Below are 20630 nucleotides of genomic sequence, written 5' to 3' on the forward strand. Positions count from 1 at the left end.
GCTGCCGCCGGATCGCCATGCAGGCATCACCGCCTCAGGGGCCGCCAGGCCAATGGGGAGGAGTTAGCCCCACGAATATTTCTTCAAAAGCGGGTCACGATTCTTACTTAGATTACTTCAGTGACAGGTCACACCAGAGACATCGTTACACGAAATAATTTGGTAATGGTAATCCTGTTGGCTTGCAGCTGCACCAGTAGTTTTGCATGCGCTTCAAGGACAGATGTGGGCAGTCTCTAGGGTCTATAGCACTTAGTGCGGATAAACAAATAGTAACTTGGGTAATCCGTACACCGCGCGCCAGAAAACTCGCTTCTCCAGCACAACAAGCTGATCTTGAAACGCCGTCGTGCTCCCTGGCTCCCTTCCCCTTTGACGCGGTCACGCGACACTGCAACCCCCCCGGCCGTGTCCAGATCTTATGACCTAACTAGGCCCAGAATGGCACAGCAATCAGATGTAAGCGCCGGCATTCTGCCGGGTACCTATCATGCTGGTCAAGTGCTTGTCGCTGACTCCAAGTTGACCGACCAGGCTTGGCCAGAGGCTAAATGGGTCGCTGAAGGCCGCTCGTCGACACTCCAAGTCCCATCACTTCCCGAATCAAGCCGTCGACGATCTGCCCCCAGCCTGCTGAAAGGCACGTTACGACACTTGCGCCGAACGAGTTCTCCGGGGTCCGTGAAGCTCTTCGGCGGCCCTAGCGACACCGCAGACACGCTCGGCCTGTGTCTGCTCCATGAGCCTTCCGATCCTCTCATCGACTTCATATTTGTACGCATGCTGGTGTCATCGAATAGCTTGACAGAACCCCATGCTGATCTTCGCACCCGTAGGTGCATGGGCTTGGTGGAGGCTCGAGAAAGTCATGGAGTGCGTCGCAGGATCCCATGACCTTCTGGCCCAAGGAATGGCTACCCTCGGAGAAAGCCTTCAGACACGTCCGGATCCACAGCTATGGCTACGACTCGGATTGGAAGAAATCGCAACAGAGTCCCCTGACAATTCATGATTTCGGCCAGGCGATGCTGGCTGACATGTATAACGCGCCGACCTTGAAAAAGAACGGAGATGTGCGTTAATGGGTCTCCTTTCCTCGCGTCGCCACCCAGCTAACCGCAGGCTAGTCCCCAATAGTGCTGATCTCATACAGCATGGGCGGGCTGGTCGTCAAGAAGGTTCGTGTCTTGGAACCTGAGGCTAATTGACTCGTATGAGCTTGCTGACCGAGCACTGTCAAGGCATACCTCCTCGCCACCAGAGACCCCACGTACAAGGACATTGCCTCCCGAATTCACAGTTTGTACTTCCTCGGCACCCCACACAGAGGTGCCGACTCTACCCAGTTTGTCACGGCCTATTTGTCCATGTTTATTTCTACCGGTCCCAAGGCGTTTGTCAAGGAACTTCTTCCAGGCTCAGGAACATTACAGGTAATTAATAAACATGATCATGACTGTCAGACATAATTACCCCAAGACTGACATGGAGCTTCAGGCTATCAACGATGAATTCCGGCATGTCTGCGGAAATGTGCAAATATGGTCCTTCTTCGAAGGCGCACCGACATCTACGGGGCCAACCTCGATGATGATAGTCGAGAGAGAATCGGCCGTTTTAGGTAATTAACTGTCACCTTTTCACTGAATACTCGACAAGTTGACATAGTCTGCTGACTCGAGGATCAGGTCTGCCAGGTGAACATACCCAGTACTTGCAAGCCGACCATCGCCATATTTGCAAATTTGAGACGTTGGATGATCCGAATTACAAGACTCTGCTGCATTGTTTCGGTACTACAATCCAACAAATCCAGCAAGACTGTGTGTACTTCAAGTAACCCTTAATTCCGATGAGCATTAAGCCTGTCTCTAACGTAACCAGATCCTGCACGCCGGCTCCAGGATCACAAATCCCAGATGAAATCTATCTCTGATGCCCTGGAAATTGTCCACCAGCCCGAGGTGGACCTCATCACGATACTGGACAGGACGCATAAAGGTTCGTGTGAGTGGCTCACCGAACACGGCGACTTCCAGAGGTGGTTAGACTGCGATCAGGACGCTGTACATACACTCGCTCCGGAAACCGAATCCCCTTCGATTCGAGGCCGTTCCCGCTTCCTCTGGCTCAGCGGACCTCCAGGGTCGGGCAAATCCGTGGCTTCGGGAAATGTCGTCCAGTATCTCCAAGCTTCCAACCTCGACTGTGCTTACTTCTTCTGCAAGAGCTCCGCGAGGGTCAGCGTTGCTCAGATGCTCTCGTGCTTGGTTTTCCAGATGGCCGAATTGAACTTCGAGGTAAGGCGGACCATCCTTCAGATGATACAGGATGGCGAGTGGATAAACAATTTGGATCACACTGTGATATGGAACAGCATCTTTCTGGGTCGACTGTTCAAGATCAGGTTCTCACAGCCCCAGTTTTGGGTCATCGACGCCCTCGATGAATGTCCCAGCAGAGCCCTGTCGTCGCTCCTCCAGATGTTTGCAAAGATTGAACCAACTATTCCTCTCAGGGTTTTTGTCACGAGCCGGCTGAATCAGCAAATAGAGCGATCCTTCAGCCAGGGCGAGATCCGAGGTTTCGAGTTGCGCACAGGAGAGGGAGGCTCAAAGCGAGACATTGCTGCATTTGTCAGAGCAAGATTGGGGCATCGGCCGATGGACAACGACGGTGGTGAGGACGATATTGTTTCCGAAGTCTTGGAAAAGTCCAGTGGAATATTTCTCTGGGCATCCCTCATAATCTCTCGCCTGGAGCATGCTTACAGCGTGGAGGCTATGCGGGATGCCCTCCGCCAAGTCCCCTCCGAGATGTCTGGCTTGTACACGGGAATCCTGGAGGGCATCAAGGAATCCCCGAGTGCTGCTCTTGCACATTGCATTCTCAGATGGGTCGTCAGCGCACCGCGGCCACTTTCGACCGACGAGCTGAAGGAGGCTGTCCGCGTCGACATCGGCCAGAACCTTCGGGCTTCTGCAGAGTTCGCACACATTTGTGGGAATCTCGTCACTGTCGACAACAAGTCGTGTGTGCAGGTCATGCACCACACCGTGAAGGAGTTTCTCACCTCGGCCCAGTCTGACCTATACATCGAGCGTTACAAGGGGCACGCACGCCTTGCGGAGATCTGCCTACAGCAGCTCAACGGACGAACATTCAGCCCGCCTCGATCACGCCATGCTCTTATACCGGCCTCTAATAGGGGTAATGGCTCGGATCTTGACGAGTACGCCTGCGCCAACTTCTCATACCACCTCAGTCGCAGCTACCCCTCGGCTTCGGAGGTCGATCTACTTGCCATGGTTGCCACATTTGTCACTTCCAACCTTCTGACGTGGATCGAAAGGACGGCGGCAAATGGAAAACTCGGGCATTTTACCACTGTCATCCAGAACCTCAAGGTCTTTGTCTCCCGTTACGTCAAGTCCACCTCGCCGCTGGATCCTGACTATCAGTTGGTTGATGCCATGATCAACGACCTCGCGAGGCTTCTCGCTCTTTTCGGGCCCAATCTTCTCGAGACGCCATCGTCCATTTACTCGGTGATCCCCCCGCTCTGTCCCACCTCGTCCGTTTTCTACGAGAAATTTGGGAAGCACTCTCGCCAAAAGCTCATTTGCTCTTCCAATAAGGATTGGGATGAGCGGTTGTCTTGTTTTCAGTACACGGCCTTCGCTACAGCGATAGCATGCAGCAATCGCTATCTAGCCGTCGGCTTTACAAACGGGACCATCAAAGTCTACAGTTGCTCTACCCTCGACCTTCTTTCTGAGATCAGTCAAGGCCATGGCCACCCAGTCCGCCGATTAGTGTTTGGAACGCTTTCACAAATCCTGGTCTCCTGTAGCCCGAAGAAGATAGTGTTATGGGGGACAAGCCACACTGAGCGTTGGACTGCCTCGATCGCGACGCAACCATTGTCCATCGGCATGAACTCGGACGACTCCAAACTCTTCGTTCCCACCAAAGACGGTGTGGTTCGCGTTTTCCACGTCGAGGACGGCGCTGAACTGGAACCGATTCCACTCGGCGGTGATAGCTCCGACTCGGATTCTGATCGAGACGATCAACTGCACCGAAACATCACCCCACTCCTTGTTCGAACAAGTCCGACGCTGGACCTTACGGCCATCACCTATCGCAGATCTCATCTTACCTTGACTAATTTCGAAGGCGACGAGAAGATTGGGGTGTTTGAGAAGGATGGTTGGCAGGGCATGCAGAAGGCGCCTCAGATTCTGGACATGACTTTCAACCCAGTCCTGGAATTGAATCTCATGGCTGTCTCATACCAGGACGGAGAGATAGTCACACTCGACCTATCCACCCTAGAGCAGAAACACGTCGCTAACCTTCATACCTCGGTGCTTGCCAGCTCACCAGACGGCAGAACGCTTGCTGCCGGCGACAATGACGGGGTCATTTTTCTCTTCGCGTTTGAGACGCTCCGGCTGATGTACCGGATCGCATCATTGGAAGAACGAATACTAGGAATCGTCTTCACCTCGAACAGTCTTCGATTCTTCGATATCCGCAGAAGCGCGTGCAATGTGTGGGAACCGTCGGTCCTGATCCGAAAGAATATGGCAGACGACAGCTCCAGCGATGCGGAGGAGCCCAACCTACCAGCCCCGGGTGTGGTGTTCACAAGATCGTTTGAAGGCGACAGGGCTATCACGGTCATCACACAGGCTGGCGATTCCAATTTCGTCTTCTGTGGTCGTGAGGACGGGTCCATTACAGTACACGACTGGAGTGCTGGGAAGGAATGCCTCGAGCTGAGGCTCCACGCTCGCATGGTAGACGTCAGCCACTTGGACTGGAACCCGCAAGCGAATATTCTCCTCAGCGTCGACGTGTCGGGCCGATGCATTGCCACTCGCTTCCGTTCGCCGCCTGCAGCACCGTGGCAGCAGCTCGAGCGCGTGGTTGACCACCGAGCCAGCAGCGCTGTATCTCAAGCACTGATAAGCCCAGACGGGTCCAGTTTCCTGATCTCCTCCAAAGACGGCGAGGCTTTATGCCATGCCAGCGGCGCCACTACGGCCAGCCGGCACGCTTCCAGCGATTCGCGGTGGCTTCGTCACCCCACCGACGCGTCCCGGCTACTACTCATAGACGGAGACACGATCCACCTCTTCCGTTGGGAAGGTCTCAAACGCGAGACTAGAGACTCGGGTGTTAAGATATCCCTCCCCGACGACCTAGCTGGCGCCAGTACCGCCGGCACAGCAGCAGCACCACCAATACCTACCCTCCCAAACAATTGGTCTTCCCGCCCAGGCTCCGACCTCCTCGCCCAAGTAGTCCGCCTCCCGAATTCCCCCTCGCCCACCTCCGTGCTCCTGACCCTTCGTCCCTCGCACATCGTCCCCGCAACTTCAACCACTATCCCCACCGCGATCCTCACCGGGCCTCTGCCCGCTTCGGACCTCCGCACCGTGGTCGGCCTCCACCGGTCCAGCCTCTTCTTCCTGGGCCGCAACGGCTGGGTGTGCTCTACAAGCACCAAAGATGGCGCCAAGCACAACGAGGGTAGCTACACGCGGCATTTTTTCATCCCGCCGCTGTGGCAGACCGCCGGTGGCGGGCCGATCGTGCGCGTCGTTTCCAAGAGCAGCGTCGTCTTTGCGTATCGAGATGACTTGATCGTGTTTGATGGGTTTTTGGGGTTTCAGCACAAGGTGTTGCTTCCTTGATGGTGCGTCGGGCTTGGCGAGGACAGGGCTGGTTTTAGGTATTTAGCTAGAGGTTAGATCAAGCCATAGAGGCTTTGCACAGATTATGCTGTATGGTCTTAAACCTCATCTACTTCTAGCCCCGTGTAGTGGAATTATCATTGCTATGGACTGTTATATTATCGATGCGTCATTCTCTCCTGTATGACAGAAGAGAGTAAAACGAAGGATCAAATTTCATCACAACAAGAACATTATTGAGAACCACGACACGACATTGTTCAATTCGCAAGTCACTGTCTTTGGAGTGATGCATCCATTTTCTTTTGTTATGACCGTTTTGTTTTCTTGCTTTCTTCGGGGCTAGAAGTGGGACTCGGGCCCATCCCGGAGAAGCAAGTCGGGAAATTCTTCTCGGTGCAGCAATGAACTCCGGTTATATAGCCAGGTCGACCCATCTCATACCTGGCCGCCTCTCACAGCTGGCTGATGGCGTGCTTTTCCCAGTTATCCATCCTACCAGGGGCAGGAGCCAGCCATCCAATGATAAAAAAAAATGAGGAGGACTAGTCTCTGCCCAATATCCGAGACCATTGCTGCGAACTCGTTTTGTCTGTACGTACTATGGCATTTCGCTCCATTGTCAAAGCTCAGTCCACGAGACAGGCCACTGGATAATCAGGGGCAATTGAGCCTGACAGGACGCAAATTGTGCAGCCTTGGCACCCCGCGCAATCTATATTAGATGCCCTGAGTCACGACACAACTTACTGGAATATACTCTATACGTTAGTGTGCCAAGAAGAACCAAAGCTTCAGCCTTGTGGGCAGCAAATCATATCGTTGCCGAGCTGATTTGGCAACTCGACATTCTCCGGCTGAACTCGTCTAGTTGACCTTGGGGGGGGGGGGGGAATGTCGGACTCCCGGCACCATCGCCATCCCTCTATAAAGGTCCCTGCGTCAACTGGTGTGTCCGGGTCGGAGCGTGGAGTTAACCTGGCTCTGTCCTCGGCATGCCCATGGTCGGATTTGACTCGTAATTACCATGCATCTGCCCTCCCTCCTTGGCTCCGTGGCTTTGGCCACTGTAGCCTGCGGTGGTGTTATCCCCCAAGTTCCCCAGGACAAGGTCAAGAGACAAGCTACCGAACTTCGCGACAGTTACGACTTCATTGTTGCTGGTGGTGGCACCGCGGGGTTGACTGTTGCAAATCGACTGAGTGAAGCATTTCCAGACAGTGAGACATACCTACTGGCCTCTTCGGTTGCTGCGGACCAGACGTTGATGTGATAACAGAAACCGTCTTGGTTGTTGAGTATGGCTACATTGAGGACGCCCCCGGAGCCTTCGAGCCACCCGGCACAGGAGCAGGTCCCAAGCGTTGGCAGTACTCGACGCAGCCCATTCCCGAATTCAACAACAGGACGGCAAGTCTAGCAACTGGACAGGTGCGTACTCTGGCTTTTTGCACAACATATTTGGACGAGCATTAATATTGACACCATCAAGGCTGTGGGTGGAAGCTCCACTATCAATGGCCAGTTCTTCGACCGCGGAGCAAGCCGCGATTACGATGCATGGAAGGCAGTTGCCAGCCCGGAGTTTGATAACCATACCGACAAATGGGACTGGGAAGGCATTCTTCCATTTTTCAAGAAGGTAATCATTCGGCATTTCTTTGCGACCCAACATCCATCTCTTCAACTTCGCGGTTGGAAGCTAAATTTATGATAATTAGAGTGTGAACTTTACAGAGCCGACCGAGTCTGACGTGGAAAACTATGGCTATACCTGGGATGTGGAAGCAGCGTTTGGTGGATCGGGTCAGATCCAATCCAGCTATCCGCCATTCCAGTGGCCGATTCAGAGTAAGTGCCAAATCCGTCTTCCATCTTTTGTTTTCCCTGCGTGACTAGTGAGTCTAACTCAACACAGAGCTGGCGTGGCAGGCGTGGGTCGAAGCTGGCCTAGAACCCATCAAGGAGTGCGCAGGGGGCAGCAAGGTCGGCATTTGCTGGGTTCCCACGTCGCAAGACCCGGTAACCGCCGAACGATCTCACGCAGGGATTGGCCATTACCAGAATGTGATCGAATCGAGGGACAACTACGACCTCATCGTCAAGCACAAAGTCATCAGAGTCGTCTATGATGAGGACGATACAGAGTTCAAGGGCCCTCCCAAGGTGGAGATCAAGTCACTCGAGGACGGATCGACCATCCTAGCAACAGCAAAAGCCGAGGTTATCATCTCGGCAGGGGCAATTCACACACCGCAGATCCTGCAGAGGAGTGGCATCGGCCCGGCCAGCCTCCTGGACGAAGCGGGCATCAAGGTAGTTGCCGACCTTGCCGGAGTGGGATACAATTTCCACGACCACGGCGGTGGTGCTGGTGCGTCTGTATCGCTCAACAAGACCATCACTCCGAACCCGGGGACTCTCAGCGGCAACAAGACATTCTCGCAGGAGGCGCTGGACGAGTATAAGCTGCGCCCCGCCCAGGGTCCATACACCCAAGCCATGGGGAATAGCGCCGTGTATGTCTCGCTGCCACTCATCACGGACCAGTACAAGGACATCGTCGACGCCATCAATAAACAACTCTCCGACGGCACATTCAAGTCATACCTGCCCGAAGGCGCCGCGGAACCGGTGATTGAAGGCTACAAAGCCCAGCTCGAGATCCTGGCAAAGGAACTCTCAGATCCAGAGTCGCCGGTGATGGAATCGCCCTTCTCCGGCGGCCCATCTGGCGGGGGGTTCCTCCTCAAGCCGCTGAGCCGTGGAACAGTCCTGCTGAACGTCAGCAACCCCGAGGGCGAGCCGATCATCGACTACCGCAGCTGCTCCAACCCTGTCGACTGGGACATCCTGGCCAGCTTTGTCGGATATTTCAGGAAATACGCGTCCACGCCGACGATGCAGTCGCTCGGCGCGGTGGAGGTGTCTCCGGGCCCGGCTGTGACGGCGCAGAGCGACATCATCAAGTCCCTCAGGAGCGTGGTCACGGCGTCATTCCAGCACCCCTGCTGCACCGCAGCTATGATGCCAAGGGAGAAAGGGGGTGTTGTCGGCCCGGATGTTAGGGTGCATGGCGTGGGGGGCCTGAGCGTCGTCGACACCAGCATCTTCCCCTTGATCCCCGGCACTCACACTAGCGCCACGGCGTATGCCATTGGCGAGAAGGCGGCCGACATCATCATCAGGAGATGGAAGGACGATGTCTCAGCTGAATGAGCTGAGAACCCCGGGAAGCGAAGCCTCAGTGGAACTGGCTAGTAGACTCCTGGAATCTCACAAAGCCCAGGCCCAATAAGTTCCAGACTTTTTAGGCGCAGAACCTTGATTGTCCCCTGACTCTGCACTTGCCAAGAGATCTAATAAGAGCCACATACACTAAAACCGAACTTTGATCTTTCAAGGTCCGAAGGCTGAGGACTAGCGGTTCATCGCAACCATACATAGCCCCAATGGCGCGCACAAGAGTTTTCTTGGCGAATTTTACGTTTTGCTTGGCAGCTAATTACTGTGGTTTCCCATACACTGTAGTGCACCAGCAGAAGCAACAGCTTGGTTCACAGCTCACTCTTGCCACTTTGGACCACTCTTGATTGTTGTTAGCGCACTTCTTCCTCCTCTGCAGTAGGCTTTTTCCGGGGATTAATTATCCTCATGTTTGGTTCTCAATCGAACGACTCTGTGCGTCATGAATTTATATATATCTGAACGTTCCTGAGGGAGCGTGCTCGGCCCCTGAATCTTGACAGCACTCTGCCCTCGCACTTAGGTTTGAACACCATGATTCATCGACAAACCGCCAACATGGCCCGTCTATTCAGCTTTGCTGCTTGGCTCGTGTCTTTCGCACTTGTCCATGCCACCCAGCCTGACGTTGGCTGGCAAGTCGAGGTTCTCACTGGTGCTGTTTCCTTCAGCACTGACTCTGTCGGCGATGACCAAGTTCGGGTATTCATTGATGCTCCCATCAAGTTCCAGCGCTTGAAGTCCACCGCAAGCAGCTTGACCTTGACCCTCTACACGTCGCCCTACGTGTTAGACGGCGAAGCCCAAGCCGATGCCGAAGGCCCCTCCCCGGCTATCGTTCACACCGAGACAGTCTCGATCCCATCGACAGCCGCCGAATTCGTCCAGTCCGTCTTTTTCGATTTGCCAACCGAGTCCTGGCAAGATGTGCTTCTCTCGGTTGCCATCGACGATGGCCATACCAGTTCATCCAGTTACGACGTCAACGGAGCTGTTCTCGCGTTCGATCCTCAGACCGAGACATGGACGGCGCACAATATTGGGGACTACTCGGACGACTTGAACAAAGCCATCATTCGCGAGATTGACAGCTTCGACGCGGTTGGGGAGGATTCAACCGAGGTAGGGGACTTGGGCGAAGACACCGTGACAGATACTCCCGACGACACGGCGTCTTCCAAGGAGGACGCTCCCCCCGACACCGGTTCACCCCCACACTCCTACCCTGGGGGTGGCCACGGCACTGGCAGATATACGCTGGTGACCGTCTACAAAACAACAACCGAATGCCCAGAGCCGACACCACCACCTCCCCCCTGCCCGGAAGATGAGCACGGGCTGCAGGCCCGACAGGCACCCATCTTGAAGGCTTTCGTGAAGGCGCGGGTCACATTTCCCGACCGGAACGGCATCAAGCGGCCGATTCGCTTCCAGAAGGTCATTGCCCATGCCGATCTCTACGCCGGCGACATCAAGCTCGGAGGGTGGAGGTCCTGGGCCACCCTGAATGCGAACGGAGAGGCCACATTTGGGTTCAGCATTGCTCCCGGCCAGAGAATCATTGCCCATACCCTGTACACCCAGCTGGAGGGAGATTACTACCAGATCGGCACCCGCAAGACGCTCTCCGAGCCCTTCAGCACGAAGTTCATCCGGGTCAACCTGGTCGTCAATCCCTGGCGTGTCGAGGCCGGACAGACCATCTCCATCGCGAACCACCACAAGTTCGTCGTCGAGAACCAGGGTTTCTGGGTGGCCGATTCGTACCGGACAATCAGCGACTACTTCAGGACCCAGGTGGCCACGAAGGCCGGTGAGGCGAAGAAGATTTCCGTCTGGTTTCCAGGAAATGGCACGGGGACTTTCTTCTCGACCGCAGGGTTAACGCCCTACATCAACATCCCCGTCCCGGACGCCCAGGACCCATCCATTCTGGCGCACGAGTACGGGCATTTCGCGCACTATGTCGCCCGGGGGACGGCTCGCTTCGACGGCGGCGGGAATCACACCTTCTGCGGGCTCAAGAGCCTTGCCAACAGCCGGACCAGTTTCTCGGAGGGCTATGCCACTGCGTTTGGGCTCATGGCAATCGACCAGACTCCTCTCGACAGCGGTGAGTATCTCTGCTACCGCGATATCGACGCTGCCGGGTTGTACGAGTTCACGCAGAACATAGAGTACTATGGATGCAGCGAAAGATACATGCTCCTCCAGGAAGGACGCATCGCCGCGACCATCTTCGACCTTGTGGATCGGAAGCTCGACAAGTTCAATGCTACCAGCGATGATTTCGGTTATATCTCACCCACTTTCGACCGGCAAAACCTGAATGTGAGGTTCACTCCTCGTTTAATCTTCTGGCTGTCGATGCAAAACAATCCTCAGGGTATTGATCAGTACTGGTATGTCCCCCCCGATCCTCCTGAAATTGCCAAAGAAGCCTGATAGACACTGACCGCACCCCAACAACAGGAACAACTTACGGGGAGTCTTGTCCACTGTTAATCGACAGAAGGCATGGTCTGTCTTTGAGTACAACTGGGCAGACTTTAGCAGTGGCTTGTAATTAATCGATTCATTGGGTGACTGGGTAGGTGACGTGTTCAAATCAAGCCCAAGGTAGATTTCTTGAAGTGTATTAATTATATCTTTTTAATAATCCAATTAATATTTCCTTTTCTCCCTTGCTTGGAATGTGTCGGTTTCTGGAATGTGCATCTATGCTTATCTCAATGGGTAATTATGTAGGCAAAGCAGTTCACTTGGTGCAATTACTCATTCATTCAACTGTCCTAACAACGTGTCCTACCAAGATCGAATATTACTCCACGGTCATGAGGTCTTAATATGGGATAGGGTTATTCGCTGGCACGCAGCACGCAAGAAGACCCAACATATCCACCCCCAATCAGAACGTGTAGCGAAATCCAGAATGGTTGTCTTCCTGCGAGGAAGGTTAATAAAGTTGCTGCTCCTCATGGTTATCACAGGGACCCGGGCTTTTTTGACTTACATCGCCAGTCTCCAGCACCTTCCCATCCCTATCTGCCTTCCGATTCTGGAAGTAGAAGTCGACGCTCAAAACGCCAACCAGGATGATACTAAGAAGGCAGCACGCGATGGCAGCGTACAAGCCCGGCCTGTATTCCGGAGCATCCTGGGACCTAGTTAAATGAACAGACAACAATCAGTCACACCAGCCTTTCCAAGTTGTCTGCAAAGAATTAGCTCACCTGAACACCAAACTTCCACAGATGCCACCAACCCCGCCAAACCCAACGAGCGTGGCACTGCAGAAAGCCCTCTTCCACTGGCCCCTGATGTTGTTGGCCTGGTACGACATGACAGCAGGCACATTACTGTTGGCGCCGGCCGTCACCAGGAACACCCCAAAGTACCTCACACCGGGATTCGGATGGAACCCGACGATGGGCAGGCCGATGATGCACAGCAGGTTGTTGAAGACGATAACCGGCCCGCGGAGCTTGTACTTGTCGCCGAGCCAGGCGGTGCCGTACATGACGATGCCAGCAAAGGCGTACGGCGGTGCGACGAGGCACTGGGCTTCGCCGACGGAGAAGCCCATGTTCTTCACGAGGATGATGGGGAGGAAATAGGCGAGAGAATACGTGATGGTGGTCGTGTTGAAGAAGATCATGGCGTACGCCCAGATCTTCCAGTCCGTGGAAGCGCGCAGGTACCTTGCGAAGCTGAAGGTGGTTATTTGGGAGTCGCCGCGATCGGCATCGACTCTGGCGACGATCCACGCTCGTTCGCGTTCGCCGAGAAACCTCCACGAGGCACGCTTCGAGTCTGGGAAATCGACGAGGAACCAGTATCCTCCAATGCCAATGAGGCAGGTGATGAGGCCCTGGAAGATGAAAATCCAGCGCCACCCGCCCAGGCCGGCAATGCCCTTCATTTGCATGAGCTGGTAATCTCGGTCAGCAGGTTGGACAAGGGACAAGGACAAGGGAGAAAGGGCGATTTTGCTGATGAAGCAGAGGACATACTCCGAAGGCGAGGATTCCCGCAAAAGCAGCAGCCACACAGCCGAGAAGGTAGAACAGGGAATACTTCTTTCCGACCTCATCTTATTATCCCAGCAGTCAGTCAGTCAGTCAGTCGAGGGATGACAGGCGGGGTGGGAATATAGCCATCGACTTACATCTTGTGTACCAAGTGCTAAGCAGGTACACGCAGCTGGGGAAGAAGCCAGCCTCGAGGATACCCAAGAGAACTCGGAGGGCCGTCAAAGCCTTCCAGTCGTTGACAAAGCCCATCCCAATCATGGTTGCTCCCCAGAGCAAGGTGATCAACGACAAGTGGATGCGGGGCCCGACCTTTCGAACAATAATCGTCGACGGAGGTTGGAAAAGGACGTAAGTCACGAAGAAGACGAGGGTCACGATAGACTGCAAGCAGAGAGTCAGCAGTTTGCGAGGTTCCAGCTCCCATTTCGCGCCATTGTCTTTTGCCCATGTTGTCCACTCACGTATCGGATGCCGTTGACAGGGCCGTTCATGTCCAGCTCCACGTCCATGCCAGCAATGTTTGCCGCGCCCAAGTTGGTCCGGTCCATGAGGGAGACGCAGTACATTATGCCGACTGTTGTGATGAGGCGTCTGTCGAGTCGGCGTATGATGTGCTTCTGTTCTTCTTCCGTAAACTCGGTATCGATGGCCGTGGAGCCCTTCGACTCGACGACCCCGATCCTTCCTTCGTCAGCCCCCATGGCGCCGGCTTTGTCGCTGTCGTGGTCCATGATGTGGTGGATGCTCTCCGGTGGAAGGCAAGGGCACGAGTAATTAGTTGACAAGCCAGAAAGGCTGGAATCACCAGCTGGGGGGGGACGGCGAAGTCAAGAATTAATGTTGGATGGATGTGATAATTATAGAAGTGCCACTACCCAGTTCCCCTTTATAGAAGGTCCATTTCTTCCGCCAGATCAAGCAGCTCCCAGTGTCTATACCTGCTCATATTATAGATTAAGTCTCACGGGGCGTTGCTCTCTCCAATCAAGACCTACCTCGGCATATGTCCAAGGATGAGCATGTACGTCAATGATGGGTGTGATCGGGCCACTTGGCATGGATGCCACCCCACCCCCCTCTGCCCACTTCCTGGGGTTTGACGGGCCCCTTTCTGGTGCGGGGTACTTTAAGCCATTCGCCTTCCAGGGAGAGCGCGGCGGGGGTTAGACGAGGGTTAGACGCCTCCAATCATCTGACACATATCACGCATATAACGGCCATTAACGTAGAGTACTCCGTTCTTACCTGCCGCATTTGATCCCGAAGCCAGCAGTGCAACCTCACGGGCTCCCATCCCTGAACGCGTGGACCGCCGACTGCCGAATAGGAGGCCGCAGATCCGTATTTCCAAGTCTGGGGAGGACTTGGCCCCCAACCCCTCCCCCGGCTTGGCTCGCTTCGCCGCGTTGAGAAAGCAATCGTCCTTTCCAGATCGCGCTTGCTCACCGAGCCCGCCACCAATGGGCGCCTGCGCTTCCCAGTTATTCCCCCGAATCTAGACCACGTAGCATCGCGGAACTTGTCCGCTATCTAACCCCAGTTGTCGATCTTGCCGTCTGTAGAGAAGATTTAGACTCGGACGTCAGGCCATGGCGTGCAGCAGGAGGCTATCGTGGCGGATGTCGCAGTGGCGGAAGCATATCATGTCGAGTTAGGCTAACTGTGGATGACAACAATATTGTCACCCTTCAACTCAGACCAGCATCAAGGGACCCTTTGCTAAATTAACCGTGATAAGCCTTCCGCATTTCATGAAATACAATTGAAGAATACTGCTTAATTACAAGCCAAACGCCTGATTTATCGACTCTTTCAATCACTCGATCTGCCCCCTTTTACTCGATCCCCCACACTCAGTTCAGCTGCAACAACAGAACACACGGACTTTTAGTTTATCTTCCCTCGCCTCTTCAGCTGGCACACCGTCATCCTTCCCATTGACTTATTTCCCAACATAACCAGTGTTTCATGGCAACCCCACTGGAGAGGCGATGGACATGATATCAGCCAGGATGCGTGCCCGGGTGCCCATCTTCAAACCCCACTAGAGTCGGCGAACTGACTTCCGATACCAACGAGGTATATGTTGTGGGTGGTGGAGTTGGAGGTGCGGGAGCTTTGGGCGTCTCGTTTCTCGTTCAACTCGACTGTCTCGGTGGGGTCGTTGCCAGCGATGGAGTCCAAAACGTCGTCCAGTTCGCGCAGTAGACTCAAGGCGTCGACAGACATGCGTTGGAGTTGCGATGCAATATCCTGGGCCCCATTGCTGGTTAATTTTCTGTTGGTATGTTAGTATCGAGGGCCGACTATTAATTATCACCGAGTTCGGGGATAATGCATACGTTTGATTGCGAGATGCGAGAAATGGCGAGAGGGAGGAAGACATGTTAGAGGATGTCATGTTCCCACGTTGGTAGTGATAGTCACGAGCTGAAAATTGAGAAGAGAATTGTCGTGTTAGTCGTGGCAAGTTGAGATGTCGACGAGATTGGTAGTCCGCTCAGAGGTAGTCCGGATTGCTCCATGGCAGAGCTCTCTCTTATTATACTTCGGATCCGAGTCTGGAGATGTGCGTCCAGGACACAATCAGTGCTAGGAATGCGCAGATGAGCGTCCATGTCTACACTTTGTAATTATGGACAAGGTGTAAGGAGGGTGTGAGGCGCGAGATCCAGAGGGAACACTTGTTGCGTAGACTGACCGCATTTTATTACTGGTAAATGCCCGGCGCTGCACATACCGAGGAACAAGCACAAGTGTGCCGGTGTGTCGACACACCGTCACAGCTGCGCCACCTGTTGGGCGAACCAATCCAATCGTTCTCCTTGGCGTAGGACTGTCCCCCCGACTCGGGACTGGTTGCGCAAGTGCGGCTGAGGCCTGCGGCATTAACCCGCAGCACAATTGTGTTGCTCCGCACATTTTACCCCAAACCCCCCTCTGCCTTTCACTCAATCCTTTTCTACCCCTTCAAATCGGCACAACCATTACTGCCTGGGCTCTCTTCGGTCGCGGTCAAAGTGATGGCGTCGAACGACGGCAACGCCATGCCACAGCAGGGCGGCCATTTCCTAAGCACGTCAGAGTCGGAAGCCCCGCCTGGCCAGTCTATAATAACTGAGACGACTCAATTATCACCAAATTCCCCATGTAGCGACTTCGTTCATCTACCGATTTTTCAACAGGTCAGCTTCGAGGAGGTCAATGATCCGTTTTTGGGGCTATCCCCTCCCTCAATTTCTGCAGGGAGGTCGGCGCAGAGCCTGCCCTCTGGCCCATTTGGCCCATATTATCCTCTCAGCCCGGCAACAACAGCCACGCAACAGACCCCAGAGTCGCTTGTATGGGGGATGTCCTGGAAGAACGTGCACGCCACGTCTCCGGAGAGCAACTGGATGACGACCGCCGACACAAGCCCGGCAACCTACCCGACCCCGGCAACTTACCCGACACCAACAACCTACACCTCCCTCGCAACCTACCAAACCCCGGCAACGACGCTGTCACCATGGATCGACGAAGACGAAGGAGTTTTAGGCCCGGTCGACGATGCTGCAAGCTTAGCATTTGACCACGAACCCGCGTCATTAGGACAAATCCAAGGACCCAGTAGTCGTCAAGGCATTGCACCGGGGTGCCGTACTTCGGAAGAAATGCCTGCTAGTGTCATCGAGATGGCAGCTATGCGGGAGGTGCAAGAGAGGAATGAAGAAGTGGATAGGTGGATTGCTGCAACCGTGGAGGAGGGCGGTGACAAGCTACCTCCGCCCCTGGGGCTTTCAGAGCAGCTGCCTATGCCTACGGTAGGAGACTTGCCGGGGGAAGAAATCCCGTTTGGTCATCCAACCCTGAACAACCCGGTTCCGGGCCAGATATACTATCAGAAGCAAGGGGGGAAGCTCACCGAGGTTGACCTTCGGTTGATCCATCAACAGAGGAACTGGGCCGACGCTCCGTTGCTCTTGGAAATCACTGACTCTCGTTACCAGCCCGAGTCATCCAATGCTGCCATGGCGACATTCAATCGAATGTGCGACGACAACAAGTCGGTCGGTTCAACCAAGGCATCGTGGGGAACTCGGCGGATGAGTCTACCTAGTTTCGAAGACCTCGACAACTTTTCGAGAGGAGGTTCTATCGGGGGAAACTTCCTCAAGCGCATGGGTCGGGAGCACTGGGGGCGACCAAATCTACCCAAACTCGATGCACTTCGAGCGCTAGTCCGCAAACGAAAGGACGCCGTCCAATCGCGAATGGGTTCCCTTCTTGATGGCTCCAGGCCACCTCTGAGCCAGATCCACAGCGGTTCCAGCTCGGGGCTCTCACACTCAAACCTGGCATCTTTGGAGAAAAGGCACAGTGAACCCCCGGCCAGCCCAGTCGAGGTTTCAGACAGTAGTCCGTCCGAACAGCAAGACCTAGACGACGAGAGCGAGAGCGAGAGCGACAGCGACAGCGGCGAAGGCGGCCTGGACATGAGCTTACCCACACGCATCACCATGGCCAACACAACGCCGAGCATTCCCGATTTCAAGAGGCACATAGTTTATCTCAACCCCGGCATGGCCGTGAACAGTTCTCGCCTGGTTGACCGTATCGCTCATCAGCAGTTTCTCCGCTACCGATGTCTTCTCAAGCTCCAGCTTGACCGTCGCGACAGCCGCTCAGTGAAAATCAAGACTGAGAAGGGGGTCTCGGATAATGAGAGACAGACCGCCTCCCCAATCGGCCTTCCCTTTGACATCTCACGGCCCCCATTCACCAGCCTCCCTGCACAGTTTGAGTGCCCTCTCTGTTTCCGCATGACAACAGTCCGGTCGGTGTCGGAGTGGAAAAGGCATGTCCACGAGGACGTACTGACGTTCGTCTGCACTTGGGAATCCTGCAAAGACCAAAAGGAGTACAAGAGAAAAGCCGATTGGGTCCGGCATGAAAACGAACGCCACCGCCAGCTAGATTGGTGGACTTGTGATGTTGGCGATTGCGGGCAGAAGTACTTCCGCCGGGACAACTTTCTCAAGCATCTAGTCCGCAAACACAAGCATCCGGAGCCACAACCCCTGACCAGAGCATCCTTGAAGCGAGTCATCGGTACTAGCAGCGGCCATCCGACATGGGACATTGTCGAGCGTTGTCATTCACGGTCGAAGCAAGCAGCTGACGAACCTTGTCGGTTTTGCAGCAAACGATTCGATACCTGGAAGAAACTCAACTCCCATCTCGCAAGGCATATGGAGCAGATTTCTCTACCGACAATACAGCTTGTTTTCGAAAACATCGGGGAGGGCAGCTTGCCCTTGGCCGGCATCAAGCAGGAGCCAGCTGAGCTACCAGTCATTTCAGCCAAGCTCAAACCCGAGCCTCCGGATGATGATCTGGTTCTTGATATGACCAAAATTCCTCCATTTCCTCAGGCTAACGAAGCAATCCTATCAAAATCCATGACAAAAGCTGTCGTGCCGGTCTCTGGCTCATCAATCACTATGATCGATCTTCTCAGTTCTCCCTCTCCTAGCCCTCCTCCTCCAGAGGATTCATTTCCGAGCCAGCCACGACCGACTCTTCAACCCATGGACTTCGACTTGTCATCGGCTGGTTTGAATTCTGAGACTGAGAATCCACCCCCATCAACCCGGTCCTTTGGCACGCAAACGTTATTGCCCACACCGAGAGCGACCCCCGGACCTACTGTTGACCTCGGTGCACAAGACAATAACATAAGCAGGCGATCCCCGCTTCATGACTCGTCTTGTGAAAGCACTGCCGACCGAGGCCTAGAGACGACCAGGATACCAAAGCAAGTGGGCGTGGCACGAGTCCGAATAGAACTTCTTACGATATCGAGTCGAAGCGTGGCCAACGATGCAGAGGATTGCGCTTCTCAGCACTCCTCGGCCGACTCCTGTGACGACCAGGACGGCATCAAGGACTGCAATTTCGACAACGAGGACGAGACAGCACCAGTGTCTCAGTCCGGGCGAGAAACAAATCCTTCCGAGACCCAAGTTTCCGGCCCGTCGTCGTCTAACCCGACAACTGACCAGTGCTCCACCCAAAGGAAGAGTCGAGATGACGACGATGACCGTCGAGAGCAGCCGCGGAAAAGGAGACGCCAAGCTCCCCGAGCGCCATGCTCCAAGATCAACTCGCTCCGGTTTGCTTGTCCGTACCAAAAATACCACATGACTCGGGAGTCCCTCATATCGCAGGAATGCCTGCGACAAGGCCCGCGAAACCGCCAAGGTGGTTGCGAGGGGATAGTGCGTCTCAAGTAAGTCACTCCCCCGGGATGCAAGACAATGGCCGGTACTTTCAGAGAGCTAAACCACAGTGCCCCAGGCAACACCTGAGCCGTAGGCACATGCGATCGTATCGCTGCGCCCGGTGCTGGATCTCGTTCGACGCCAGGCGGAAGGCAAGGGCCCACGAGCAACTAGAGACGTGTGAAGTCAGACCACCACCTGAGAGCGATTGCTTCATGGACCACGAGCTCGAGGCCGAGATGGAGAAGCCCTGCGGCCGCATGTTGGAGGAGGACAAGTGGTGGATGCTATTCCGACTGCTTATTCCGGGGATGCAGGACCGAGATGACCAGTCGTTGAAGGCGGAGTACTATCCGTGTATGTTCTTTTCCTCTTACACCTCTTACACTCGATGTGTCTCGCACGACTGACCATGACCAGACTACCTCTCCATCAACCCGTCCAGTTCCCTCATGATTCCGCCGGTTAATATCACGGGTCTGTCGTTTCAGCCATTCCTGTCCGGATCCGACGCTGGAGAATATCTGCTCTCGAATGTGTAAGTAATTATCTCAGTCCTCGGACACTTAAATCCTGCATGCCTCTTGTTGGTCTTGCAAGCCGTCTCGTTAGTTAACCGAAACAAAAACAACGCAGAGACGGGTTTCCTCCCCCATTGGCACCGCATTCTTCAACCAGTGCTCCACCCCCGACATTCAGCCCATCAGTCCTCCTCTCTCAACCTTTCTCGGTGCCAGTCTTCGGAATGGACTCCCATGATACTCCTCTCGTGAATCCAACCCCCACTCCTCTCCACTCCCTCCCTACCGAAACCAGCACCCGGCCCTCAATCCGGTCCTCAGACTCCCCCGCAGCCAGCAACAACTACTCGACCCCTTTTTCAACAGCACCCTCCGCAGTCCCGTCCATTCTCCCCTCGGCACAGGGAGGTCCGGCATCGGATGCCCAAGTGCGCCGGAATTACGACCGCATGAAGGTCCAGAATTCGAGGATGGAGGGCGAGAATGCCGAGTTTCGCGCGGCTAACAGTCAGAACCGTACGGATCTCAGCCGGGTCGAAACCATGCTCGAGGAGGTCCTTGGCTTGGACCTGCCTGAGGGTATTTACGAGAGCCTGTCGCAGGTTTCGGAGCTCTTGTCCCTGGTCAAGGGGAGATTGCGCTGAGATACGCCTGCACCGAATTAGTTCTCCATCCTCAAAAGACGTCCTCGACAAGAAATATGATATGCCGTCACTCCCACGTGGGGGCAACTCGACACACCTCAGGCTCCTGAGCAAGGACGACTCGGGTAATCCAGGGCGGCTTTCTTACTCTCGCCACTTGTCATTCCACCAATCACTGTGCTAGACACTCCGCCGTATCCAATCCGTGGTGCACAAC

General features: G+C 54.7%; 5 protein-coding genes across 5 annotated transcripts; 4 read left to right on the plus strand and 1 right to left on the minus strand.

Moving 5' to 3' along the window:
* Positions 1-218: 218 nt before the first annotated feature.
* QBC33DRAFT_545297 (uncharacterized protein) lies at positions 219-5974 on the plus strand. Its single transcript, XM_060428552.1, has 8 exons — positions 219-459; positions 535-774; positions 837-1073; positions 1128-1178; positions 1242-1433; positions 1498-1621; positions 1689-1823; positions 1885-5974. The coding sequence occupies exons 1-8, from the start codon at positions 442-444 to the stop codon at positions 5703-5705; spliced, it is 4818 nt and encodes a 1605-aa protein (XP_060281148.1). The 5' UTR covers positions 219-441; the 3' UTR covers positions 5706-5974.
* A 758-nt stretch (positions 5975-6732) lies between these two features.
* On the plus strand, positions 6733-8924 carry QBC33DRAFT_612669 (uncharacterized protein; the record flags this gene model as incomplete). The annotated part of the gene is made up of 6 exons (XM_060432500.1): positions 6733-6774; positions 6811-6925; positions 6985-7136; positions 7198-7347; positions 7427-7556; positions 7624-8924. 6 exons carry the CDS (start codon positions 6733-6735, stop codon positions 8922-8924), a joined length of 1890 nt encoding a protein of 629 aa, XP_060281149.1.
* A 585-nt stretch (positions 8925-9509) lies between these two features.
* On the plus strand, positions 9510-11517 carry QBC33DRAFT_593698 (uncharacterized protein; the record flags this gene model as incomplete). Its single annotated transcript, XM_060431756.1, has 2 exons — positions 9510-11353; positions 11424-11517. 2 exons carry the CDS (start codon positions 9510-9512, stop codon positions 11515-11517), a joined length of 1938 nt encoding a protein of 645 aa, XP_060281150.1.
* A 263-nt stretch (positions 11518-11780) lies between these two features.
* On the minus strand, positions 11781-13921 carry QBC33DRAFT_496203 (major facilitator superfamily domain-containing protein). The gene is made up of 6 exons (XM_060425570.1): positions 13447-13921; positions 13120-13366; positions 12965-13044; positions 12185-12882; positions 11965-12115; positions 11781-11895 (listed from the first exon to the last, which is right to left on the minus strand). Exons 1-6 carry the CDS (start codon positions 13714-13716, stop codon positions 11860-11862), a joined length of 1482 nt encoding a protein of 493 aa, XP_060281151.1. The 5' UTR covers positions 13717-13921; the 3' UTR covers positions 11781-11859.
* A 2006-nt stretch (positions 13922-15927) lies between these two features.
* QBC33DRAFT_177836 (uncharacterized protein) lies at positions 15928-20503 on the plus strand. The gene is made up of 4 exons (XM_060422411.1): positions 15928-19256; positions 19325-19605; positions 19669-19786; positions 19885-20503. Exons 1-4 carry the CDS (start codon positions 16009-16011, stop codon positions 20411-20413), a joined length of 4176 nt encoding a protein of 1391 aa, XP_060281152.1. The 5' UTR covers positions 15928-16008; the 3' UTR covers positions 20414-20503.
* The last annotated feature ends 127 nt before the right edge of the window (positions 20504-20630 follow it).

Source organism: Phialemonium atrogriseum (assembly GCF_030411735.1).
Source record: "Phialemonium atrogriseum strain 8032-3 unplaced genomic scaffold QBC33scaffold_21, whole genome shotgun sequence".
Lineage (NCBI taxonomy): Eukaryota > Fungi > Ascomycota > Sordariomycetes > Cephalothecales > Cephalothecaceae > Phialemonium > Phialemonium atrogriseum.

Excerpts from the sequence above, each read along its gene's own strand:
- QBC33DRAFT_496203 (XM_060425570.1), bottom strand. The coding sequence starts at position 13,716 with ATGGACCACGACAGCGACAAAGCCGGCGCCATGGGGGCTGACGAAGGA. Across the intron at positions 13,367-13,446 it reads CTGTCAACGGCATCCGATAC|TCTATCGTGACCCTCGTCTT; the intron begins GTGAGTGGACAA and ends CTCTGCTTGCAG. Across the intron at positions 13,045-13,119 it reads TAGCACTTGGTACACAAGAT|ATGAGGTCGGAAAGAAGTAT; the intron begins GTAAGTCGATGG and ends TGGGATAATAAG.
- QBC33DRAFT_177836 (XM_060422411.1), top strand. The coding sequence starts at position 16,009 with ATGGCGTCGAACGACGGCAACGCCATGCCACAGCAGGGCGGCCATTTC. Across the intron at positions 19,257-19,324 it reads GAGGGGATAGTGCGTCTCAA|GCAACACCTGAGCCGTAGGC; the intron begins GTAAGTCACTCC and ends ACAGTGCCCCAG. Across the intron at positions 19,606-19,668 it reads GAAGGCGGAGTACTATCCGT|ACTACCTCTCCATCAACCCG; the intron begins GTATGTTCTTTT and ends GACCATGACCAG.
- QBC33DRAFT_545297 (XM_060428552.1), top strand. Across the intron at positions 1,179-1,241 it reads GCGGGCTGGTCGTCAAGAAG|GCATACCTCCTCGCCACCAG; the intron begins GTTCGTGTCTTG and ends AGCACTGTCAAG. Across the intron at positions 1,824-1,884 it reads CCAACAAATCCAGCAAGACT|ATCCTGCACGCCGGCTCCAG; the intron begins GTGTGTACTTCA and ends TAACGTAACCAG.